At 50.8% G+C, this 11,558-nt stretch overlaps 1 protein-coding gene across 1 annotated transcript in view; it reads left to right on the forward strand.

Moving 5' to 3' along the window:
- Positions 1–11,528, forward strand: part of best1 (bestrophin 1) — a 15,244-nt gene extending 3,716 nt beyond the window's left edge. The window contains exons 3-9 of the mRNA XM_041218637.1: positions 415–648; positions 773–933; positions 2,860–2,937; positions 4,366–4,518; positions 6,371–6,451; positions 7,991–8,142; positions 10,856–11,528. Coding sequence (XP_041074571.1) covers positions 415–648; positions 773–933; positions 2,860–2,937; positions 4,366–4,518; positions 6,371–6,451; positions 7,991–8,142; positions 10,856–11,528 — 1,532 coding nt within the window. The remainder of the gene's footprint in view (positions 1–414; positions 649–772; positions 934–2,859; positions 2,938–4,365; positions 4,519–6,370; positions 6,452–7,990; positions 8,143–10,855) is intronic.
- Positions 11,529–11,558: the final 30 nt, after the last annotated feature.

An 11,558-nucleotide genomic window follows, 5' to 3' on the forward strand; every position in this document is an offset into this window, starting at 1 on the left:
CTCTCTCTCTCTCTCTCTCTGTCCCCTCGGGTTCTGTCAGTGTGCAGTGACTGTCTCTATCTCTCTCTGCCCAGGTTCTCTCTCTCTCTGTGGTGGTCTCTTGCTGGTGGAGTCAGTGTGCAGTGACTGTCTCTCTCTCCCAGGTTTCTATGTCTCTGTGGTGGTCTCTCGCTGGTGGAGTCAGTGTGCAGTGACTGTCTCTATCTCTCTCTCTCTCTCTCTCTCTCTCTCTCTCTCTCTCTCTCTCTCTCTCTCTGCTCTCTCCCCGGTTTCTATGTCTCTGTGGTGGTCTCTTGCTGGTGGAGTCAGTGTGCAGTGAATGTCTCTCTCCCCAGGTTTCTATGTCTCTGTGGAGGTCTCTCGCTGGTGGAGTCAGTGTGCAGTGACTGTCTCTCTCTCGCTCTCTCTCCCCAGGTTTCTATGTCTCTGTGGTGGTCTCTCGCTGGTGGAGTCAGTACGAGAGCATCCCCTGGCCGGACAGGCTCAGCAGCCTGGTCTCGTGTCATGTGCAGGGAGCAGACGAGCGTGGCAGGCTGCTGCGTCGCACTCTGGTGCGCTACGCCAACATGGCGAGCGTGTTGATCCTGCGCTCCGTGAGCACCGCTGTCTACAAGCGCTTCCCCACCATGGAACACGTTGTGAGGGCAGGTAGGGGGTGCTGCACCACTGACAGGACTGCTGGATTCTTCTTGCTGGATTGTGATCTGCTGGGTGACTGACATGGCTGATTCTCCCCTCCCCCATCCCCCTTCCCCTCCCCCTCCCCCTCCAGGTTTCCTCGTGTTCGGCAAGTTCTCGGAGACCGGGGAGAAACCCCAAGTGGTCGGACACAACAAGTTCTGGGTCCCCTGCGTGTGGTTCACCAGCCTGGCTGTGCAGGCCAGGCGAGAGGGGCGCATCGACAACGACGTGGTGCTGCAGGCCATACTCAACGTGAGTCTCAGCCTCATTTCCATCCTGCAATCACTCCTCCAGTGAACACTGTGCTCTCCTATAGTGTATCCTTCAATCACTCCTCCAGTACACACTGTGCTCTCCTATAGTGTATCCTGCAATCACTCCTCCAGTACACACTGTGCTCTCCTATAGTGTATCCTGCAATCACTCCTCCAGTACACACTGTGCTCTCCTATAGTGTATCCTGCAATCACTCCTCCAGTACACACTGTGCTCTCCTATAGTGTATCCTTCAATCACTCCTCCAGTACACACTGTGCTCTCCTATAGTGTATCCTGCAATCACTCCTCCAGTACACACTGTGCTCTCCTATAGTGTATCCTGCAATCACTCCTCCAGTACACACTGTGCTCTCCTATAGTGTATCCTGCAATCACTCCTCCAGTACACACTGTGCTCTCCTATAGTGTATCCTGCAATCACTCCTCCAGTACACACTGTGCTCTCCTATAGTGTATCCTGCAATCACTCCTCCAGTACACACTGTGCTCTCCTATAGTGTATCCTGCAATCACTCCTCCAGTACACACTGTGCTCTCCTATAGTGTATCCTGCAATCACTCCTCCAGTACACACTGTGCTCTCCTATAGTGTATCCTGCAATCACTCCTCCAGTACACACTGTGCTCTCCTATAGTGTATCCTGCAATCACTCCTCCAGTACACACTGTGCTCTCCTATAGTGTATCCTGCAATCACTCCTCCAGTACACACTGTGCTCTCCTATAGTGTATCCTGCAATCACTCCTCCAGTACACACTGTGCTCTCCTATAGTGTATCCTGCAATCACTCCTCCAGTACACACTGTGCTCTCCTATAGTGTATCCTGCAATCACTCCTCCAGTACACACTGTGCTCTCCTATAGTGTATCCTGCAATCACTCCTCCAGTACACACTGTGCTCTCCTATAGTGTATCCTGCAATCACTCCTCCAGTACACACTGTGCTCTCCTATAGTGTATCCTGCAATCACTCCTCCAGTACACACTGTGCTCTCCTATAGTGTATCCTGCAATCACTCCTCCAGTACACACTGTGCTCTCCTATAGTGTATCCTGCAATCACTCCTCCAGTACACACTGTGCTCTCCTATAGTGTATCCTGCAATCACTCCTCCAGTACACACTGTGCTCTCCTATAGTGTATCCTGCAATCACTCCTCCAGTACACACTGTGCTCTCCTATAGTGTATCCTGCAATCACTCCTCCAGTACACACTGTGCTCTCCTATAGTGTATCCTGCAATCACTCCTCCAGTACACACTGTGCTCTCCTATAGTGTATCCTGCAATCACTCCTCCAGTACACACTGTGCTCTCCTATAGTGTATCCTTCAATCACTCCTCCAGTACACACTGTGCTCTCCTATAGTGTATCCTGCAATCACTCCTCCAGTACACACTGTGCTCTCCTATAGTGTATCCTGCAATCACTCCTCCAGTACACACTGTGCTCTCCTATAGTGTATCCTGCAATCACTCCTCCGGTACACGCTGTGCTCTCCTATAGTGTATCCTGCAATCACTCCTCCAGTACACACTGTGCTCTCCTATAGTGTATCCTGCAATCACTCCTCCTGCAATCACTCCTCCAGTACACACTGTGCTCTCCTATAGTGTATCCTGCAATCACTCCTCCAGTACACACTGTGCTCTCCTATAGTGTATCCTGCAGTCACTCTTCCAGTACCGTGTATCAGTATCTCTAGTGTATCCTGCTCTCTGTCGCAGCATGGCTCCTGTGCATCGAGAGCTCCATTCTGACACTCTCTCTGCCTGTTGGGTTTACATACAGCGTTCCTCTCGTTTATTTTTCCTGAGTCACTCCTCCAGTACACCAACTGTGCTCTCCTATAGTGTATCCTGCAATTGTCCCTTCCCTGTCCCACTCTGTCTTTAGGAGATGAATACCTTACGGCAGTGCTGTGGGACTCTGTATAGCTACGACTGGATCAGCGTTCCCCTGGTTTACACACAGGTAAGGGGTTAGGGTTACACAGGTAAGGGGTTAGGGTCACACAGGTAAGGGGTTAGGGTTACACAGGTAAGGGGTTAGGGTCACACAGGTAAGGGGTTAGGGTCACACAGGTAAGGGATTAGGGTTACACAGGTAAGGGGTTAGGGTCACACAGGTAAGGGGTTAGGGTTACACAGGTAAGGGGTTAGGGTCACACAGGTAAGGGGTTAGGGTCACACAGGTAAGGGGTTAGGGTTACACAGGTAAGGGGTTAGGGTCACAATGGTAAGGGGTTAGGGTCACACAGGTAAGGGGTTAGGGTCACACAGGTAAGGGGTTAGGGTCACACAGGTAAGGGGTTAGGGTCACACAGGTAAGGGGTTAGGGTTACATAGGTAAGGGGTTAGGGTCACAATGGTAAGGGGTTAGGGTCACACAGGTAAGGGGTTAGGGTCACAATGGTAAGGGGTTAGGGTCACACAGGTAAGGGGTTAGGGTCACACAGGTAAGGGGTTAGGGTTACATAGGTAAGGGGTTAGGGTCACAATGGTAAGGGGTTAGGGTCACACAGGTAAGGGGTTAGGGTCACAATGGTAAGGGGTTAGGGTCACACAGGTAAGGGGTTAGGGTCACACAGGTAAGGGGTTAGGGTTACATAGGTAAGGGGTTAGGGTTACAATGGTAAGGGGTTAGGGTCACACAGGTAAGGGGTTAGTTTGCTAAGTGGTGACAGTTGCTGTTTATTGTTGCTAGGTGGTGACGGTTGTTGTGTTCTGTTGCTAGGTGGTGACTGAGTTGCTGTGCTCTGTTGCTAGCTAGTGACGGAATTGCTATGTTCTGTTGCTAGGTGGTGACTGGGTTGCTGTGTTCTGTTGCTAGGCGGTGACTGGGTTGCTGTGTTCTGTTGCTAGGCGGTGACTGGGTTGCTGTGTTCTGTTGCTAGCTGTTAACTGAGTTGATGTGTTCTGTTGCTAGGCAGTGACTGAGTTGCTGTGTTCTGTTGCTAGGTGGTGACGGTTGCTGTGTTCTGTTGCTAGGCGGTGACTGGGTTGCTGTGTTCTGTTGCTAGCTGGTAACTGAGTTGATGTGTTCTGTTGCTAGGCGGTGACTGAGTTGCTGTGTTCTGTTGCTAGGTGGTGACGGTTGCTGTGTTCTGTTGCTAGGCGGTGACTAGGTTGCTGTGTTCTGTTGCTAGCTGGTAACTGAGTTGATGTGTTCTGTTGCTAGGCGGTGACTGAGTTGCTGTGTTCTGTTGCTAGGTGGTGATGGTTGCTGTGTTCTGTTGCTAGGCGGTGACTGGGTTGCTGTGTTCTGTTGCTAGGTGGTGACTGGGTTGCTGTGTTCTGTTGCTAGGCGGTGACTGGGTTGCTGTGTTCTGTTGCTAGCTGGTAACTGAGTTAATGTGTTCTGTTGCTAGGCGGTGACTGAGTTGCTGTGTTCTGTTGCTAGGTGGTGACGGTTGCTGTGTATAGCTTCCTGCTGGCCTGTCTGATTGGTCGGCAGTTCCTGGACCCCGCGCAGGGGTACCCCGACCATGACCTCGACCTCTACATCCCCGTCTTCACCCTGCTGCAGTTCTTCTTCTACCTGGGCTGGCTCAAGGTGAGTGGCGTCAGGGCTTCCTTCAGCAGTAACACAGGTCCCTGCTCTCATCCTCTCACAGTGCAGTGCTAATACTAATCATGAGAATAATACCGACTCCCTCACTGAACAGCAGCGTGTCACAACAGTGTGCCAGTCCAGGCTGTGTCACAGCAGTGTGTCAGTCCAGGCTGTGTCACAGCAGTGTGTCAGTCCAGGCTGTGTCACAGCAGCGTGTCACAGCAGTGTGTCAGTCCAGGCTGTGTCACAGCAGTGTCACAGCAGTGTGTCAGTCCAGGCTGTGTCACAGCAGCGTGTCACAGCAGTGTGTCAGTCCAGGCTGTGTCACAGCAGTGTGTCAGTCCAGGCTGTGTCACAGCAGCGTGTCACAGCAGTGTGTCAGTCCAGGCTGTGTCACAGCAGTGTGTCAGTCCAGGCTGTGTCACAGCAGTGTGTCAGTCCAGGCTGTGTCACAGCAGCGTGTCACAGCAGTGTGTCAGTCCAGGCTGTGTCACAGCAGCGTGTCACATCAGTGTGTTAGTCCATGCTGTGTCACAGCAGTGTGTCAGTCCAGGCTGTGTCACAGCAGTGTGTCAGTCCAGGCTGTGTCACAGCAGTGTGACAGTCCAGGCTGTGTCACAGCAGTGTGTCAGTCCAGGCTGTGTCACAGCAGCAGTCCAGTGTCACAGCAGTGTGTCAGTCCAGGCTGTGTCACAGCAGTGTGTCACTCCAGGCTGTGTCACAGCAGTGTGTCAGTCCAGGCTGTGTCACAGCAGCGTGTCACAGCAGTGTGTCAGTCCAGGCTGTGTCACAGCAGTGTGTCAGTCCAGGCTGTGTCACAGCAGCGTGTCACAGCAGCGTGTCAGTCCAGGCTGTGTCACAGCAGCGTGTCACAGCAGTGTGTCAGTCCAGGCTGTGTCACAGCAGTGTGTCAGTCCAGGCTGTGTCACAGCAGCGTGTCACAGCAGCGTGTCAGTCCAGGCTGTGTCACAACAGCGTGTCACAGCAGTGTGTCAGTCCAGGCTGTGTCACAGCAGTGTGTCAGTCCAGGCTGTGTCACAGCAGCGTGTCACAGCAGTGTGTCAGTCCAGGCTGTGTCACAGCAGCGTGTCACAGCAGTGTGTCAGTCCAGGCTGTGTCACAGCAGTGTGTCAGTCCAGGCTGTGTCACAGCAGTGTGTCACAGCAGTGTGTCAGTCCAGGCTGTGTCGTAGGAGCATGTCACAGCAGTGTGTCAGTCCAGGCTGTGTCACAGCAGCGTGTCACAGCAGTGTGTCAGTCCAGGCTGTGTCACAGCAGTGTGTCAGTCCAGGCTGTGTCACAGCAGCATGTCACAGCAGTGTGTCAGTCCAGGCTGTGTCACAGCAGTGTGTCAGTCCAGATTGTGTCACAGCAGCGTGTCACAGCAGCGTGTCAGTCCAGGCTGTGTCACAGCAGTGTGTCACAGCAGTGTGTCAGTCCAGGCTGTGTCACAGCAGCGTGTCACAGCAGCGTGTCAGTCCAGGCTGTGTCACAGCAACGTGTCACAGCAGTGTGTCAGTCCAGGCTGTGTCACAGCAGTGTGTCAGTCCAGGCTGTGTCACAACAGCGTGTCACAGCAGTGTGTCAGTCCAGGCTGTGTCACAGCAGTGTGTCAGTCCAGGCTGTGTCACAGCAGCGTGTCACAGCAGTGTGTCAGTCCAGGCTGTGTCACAGCAGTGTGTCAGTCCAGGCTGTGTCACAGCAGCGTGTCAGTCCAGGCTTTGTCACAGCAGCGTGTCAGTCCAGGCTGTATCATGCAGCACCCTGTCCTGTATCCTCTACAGTGTTTCTGTCGTTGTTGTTGTTGTTGATCATGTGATCACGTGCCGCGCTGGGGGTGTTTGCTATCCCAGGTGGCTGAGCAGCTGATTAACCCCTTTGGCGAGGATGATGACGACTTCGAGTCAAACTGGTTCGTGGACAGGAACCTGCAGGTGAGAGGTCAGCAGGAAACTGCAGTCCAGGAACCTCAAGGGCCTTCTGTATTAACCTGATTGAAATAAATGTAACCCTCTCTCCCTCCCCTTCCTTCTCTCTCTCCCTCCCTCCCCCTCCTCTCTCCCTCTGTCTTTTCTCTCTCCCTCCCCTCCTCTCTCTCTTGTCAGTGGATGAGATGTATGATAGCCTGTCCCTCTCTCTCAGATCTCTCTCTTTCGTCAGTGGATGAGATGTATGATAGCCTGTCCCTCTCTCTCAGATCTCTCTCTCTCGTCAGTGGATGAGATGTATGATAGCCTGTCCCTCTCTCTCAGATCTCTCTCTTGTCAGTGGATGAGATGTATGATAGCCTGTCCCTCTCTCTCAGATCTCTCTCTTGTCAGTGGATGAGATGTATGATAGCCTGTCCCTCTCTCTCAGATCTCTCTCTCTCGTCAGTGGATGAGATGTATGATAGCCTGTCCCTCTCTCTCAGATCTCTCTCTTGTCAGTGGATGAGATGTATGATAGCCCGTCCCTCTCTCTAAGATCTCTCTCTTGTCAGTGGATGAGATGTATGATAGCCTGTCCCTCTCTCTCAGATCTCTCTCTTGTCAGTGGATGAGATGTATGATAGCCCGTCCCTCTCTCTAAGATCTCTTTCTTGTCAGTGGATGAGATGTATGATAGCCTGTCCCTCTCTCTCAGATCTCTCTCTTGTCAGTGGATGAGATGTATGATAGCCTGTCCCTCTCTCTCAGATCTCTCTCTTGTCAGTGGATGAGATGTATGATAGCCTGTCCCTCTCTCTCAGATCTCTCTCTTGTCAGTGGATGAGATGTATGATAGCCTGTCCCTCTCTCTCAGATCTCTCTCTTGTCAGTGGATGAGATGTATGATAGCCTGTCCCTCTCTCTCAGATCTCTCTCTTGTCAGTGGATGAGATGTATGATAGCCTGTCCCTCTCTCTCAGATCTCTCTCTTGTCAGTGGATGAGATGTATGATAGCATGTCCCTCTCTCTCAGATCTCTCTCTTGTCAGTGGATGAGATGTATGATAGCCTGTCCCTCTCTCTCAGATCTCTCTCTTGTCAGTGGATGAGATGTATGATAGCCTGTCCCTCTCTCTCAGATCTCTCTCTTGTCAGTGGATGAGATGTATGATAGCCTGTCCCTCTCTCTCAGATCTCTCTCTTGTCAGTGGATGAGATGTATGATAGCCTGTCCCTCTCTCTCAGATCTCTCTCTTGTCAGTGGATGAGATGTATGATAGCCTGTCCCTCTCTCTCAGATCTCTCTCTTGTCAGTGGATGAGATGTATGATAGCATGTCCCTCTCTCTCAGATCTCTCTCTTGTCAGTGGATGAGATGTATGATAGCCTGTCCCTCTCTCTCAGATCTCTCTCTTGTCAGTGGATGAGATGTATGATAGCCTGTCCCTCTCTCTCAGATCTCTCTCTTGTCAGTGGATGAGATGTATGATAGCCTGTCCCTCTCTCTCAGATCTCTCTCTTGTCAGTGGATGAGATGTATGATAGCCTGTCCCTCTCTCTCAGATCTCTCTCTTGTCAGTGGATGAGATGTATAATAATCTGCCGACTCTGGAGAGGGATCTCTATTGGAACGACTGTGACCCGCAGCCCCCCTACACCTCGGCCACTGTAGAGTACCGGATCCACTCCTTCATGGGTTCCACCTTCGACATCAGGTGTGTACAATCTACACAGCACAGCACTGCACCATATACACAGCACAGCACAATCTACACAGCACAGCACAGCACCATATACACAGCACAGCACAATCTACACAGCACAGCACTGCACAATATACACAGCACAGCACAATCTACACAGCACAGCACTGCACCATATACACAGCACAGCACTGCACAATGTACACAGCACAGCACAATCTACACAGCACAGCACTGCACCATATACACAGCACAGCACAATCTACACAGCACAGCACTGCACAATGTACACAGCACAGCACAATATACACAGCACAGCACAATCTACACAGCACAGCACTGCACCATATACACAGCACAGCACAATCTACACAGCACAGCACTGCACAATATACACAGCACAGCACAATCTACACAGCACAGCACTGCACAATATACACAGCACAGCACAATATACACAGCACAGCACAATCTACACAGCACAGCACTGCACCATATACACAGCACAGCACAATCTACACAGCACAGCACAACAATCTACACAGCACAGCACAATATACACAGCACAGCACAATCTACACAGCACAGCACTGCACAATATACACAGCACAGCACAATATACACAGCACAGCACTGCACAATATACACAGCACAGCACAATATACACAGCACAGCACAATCTACACAGCACAGCACTGCACAATATACACAGCACAGCACAATCTACACAGCACAGCACTGCACAATATACACAGCACAGCACAATCTACACAGCACAGCACTGCACAATATACACAGCACAGCACAATATACACAGCACAGCACTGCACCATATACACAGCACAGCACAATATACACAGCACAGCACAATATACATAGCACAGCACAGCACAATCTACACAGCACAGCACTGCACCATATACACAGCACAGCACAAATGTACACAGCACAGCACAATCTACACAGCACAGCACTGCACCATATACACAGCACAGCACAATCTACACAGCACAGCACTGCACAATATACACAGCACAGCACAATCTACACAGCACAGCACAGCACAATCTACACAGCACAGCACAATCTACACAGCACTGCACAATATACACAGCACAGCACTGCACAATATACACAGCACAGCACAATATACACAGCACAGCACAACAATATACACAGCACTGCACAATATACACAGCACAGCACTGCACAATATACACAGCACAGCACAATATACACAGCACAGCACTATACAATATACACAGCACAGCACAATCTACACAGCACAGCACTGCACCATATACACAGCACAGCACTGCACAATATACACATCACAGCACAATCTACACAGCACTGCACAATATACACAGCACTGCACAATATACACAGCACAGCACTGCACAATATACACAGCACAGCACAATATACACAGCACAGCACAATATACACAGCACAGCACAACAATATACACAGCACAGCACTGCACAAGATACACAGCACAGCACAATATACACAGCACTGCACAAGATACACAGCACAGCACAATATACACAGCACTGCACAGCACAATATACACAGCACAGCACTGCACAAGATACACAGCACAGCACAATATACATAGCACAGCACTGCACAATATACACAGCACAGCACTGCACAATATACACAGCACAATACATCCAGCACAGCACTGCACTGTATCACACAAGACTGCGGTACTGCACTGTACCACACAAGGAGTGGCAAACACTGTTGCAGCAGCAAAGGTCATTCAAAATGATCTAGACAAGATTCAGAACTGGGCAGATACATGGCAAATGACATTTAATAGAGAAAAGTGTAAGGTACTGCACGCAGGAAATAAAAATGTACATTATAAATATCATATGGGAGATATTGAAATTGGAGAAGGAATCTATGAAAAAGACCTAGGAGTTTTTGTTGACTCAGAAATGTCTTCATCTAGGCAATGTGGGGAAGCTATAAAAAAGGCTAACAAGATACTCGGATACATTGTGAAAAGTGTTGAATTTAAATCAAGGGAAGTAATGTTAAAACTGTACAATGCACTTGTAAGACCTCATCTTGAATATTGTGTGCAGTTCTGGTCACCTCGCTATAAAAAAGATATTGCTGCTCTAGAAAGAGTGCAAAGAAGAGCGACCAGAATTATTCCGGGCTTAAAAGGCATGTCATATGCAGACAGGCTAAAAGAATTGAATCTGTTCAGTCTTGAACAAAGAAGACTACGTGGCGACCTAATTCAAGCATTCAAAATTCTAAAAGGTATTGACAGTGTCGACCCAAGGGACTTTTTCAGCCTGAAAAAAGAAACAAGGACCAGGGGTCACAAATGGAGTTTAGAAAAAGGGGCATTCAGAACAGAAAATAGGAGACACTTTTTTACACAGAGAATTGTGAGGGTCTGGAATCAACTCCCCAGTAATGTTGTTGAAGCTGACACCCTGGGATCCTTCAAGAAGCTGCTTGATGAGATTTTGGGATCAATAAGCTACTAACAACCAAACGAGCAAGATGGGCCGAATGGCCTCCTCTCGTTTGTAAACTTTCTTATGTTCTTATGTTCTTAAGACAATACCACAACACAACACACAGCACCACAATACACACAGACCCACTCAATACTGAAATACTACACAACATTACACAATACCATACTACACTATTCAAGTTTTTCATAAAAAATAAACTCCCCTCCCCTCAGCATGCAGAAGGAGGAGATGGAGATCCAGCCCCTGGAGCAGATCAAAGAGGACGTAGAGGTGAACCACTCCACCCCTCTACTGGGAAACCTGAGCCGGCTCCTGGGTCTGCAGACTGCCTCCTTCACTCGCTCCGGCTCCCGGTTCAACCTGCTGAGGAGGCGTGGGGGGGGTTCCTCGAACAACTGCTTCCCCCTGTACACACACCCCTCGCTGTCCCCGTACCCCAAACCCTACAACCCCGGCCTCTCATGGCTGCAGCAGGGGGAACACGACAGCCTGGACCCCGACAGAGACCGAGACCTCGATTTCGCTTTCACCTCTGTCCCCTTCCACGGCCGGCCGGGCTTCTACAGCTGCCCACAGACCCCCATCCACTCTGTGCCCATGGTGTTCCCCCCTTGCCCTCGGCGAGGGCCCCAGCGCGCGCCCCCCAGGACAGGGCAGGAATGGGAGCGTGGCTCGGGGCTGCTCGGGGCTCCCCCACACCTGCCCAACTCCTCCCTCCCACCTTCCCTCTGGCTGAATGACGAGTCAGCAGGGGGACAGGTCGACCAGCAGTCCCGATCCAGATTCAGCTCCCCTCTCACCCCAGACCCCCAGACGAACCCCCTCTCTTCTCCTTCGAGGTTCAGCCACCCCCTCCTGCTCTCTCCGAGGCGGGGAACAAGCTGAAGCAGGCCAAGGGTCTGATGGCTCGCCGGC

This window comes from Polyodon spathula, chromosome 19 (assembly GCF_017654505.1).
Source record: "Polyodon spathula isolate WHYD16114869_AA chromosome 19, ASM1765450v1, whole genome shotgun sequence".
NCBI lineage: Eukaryota > Metazoa > Chordata > Actinopteri > Acipenseriformes > Polyodontidae > Polyodon > Polyodon spathula.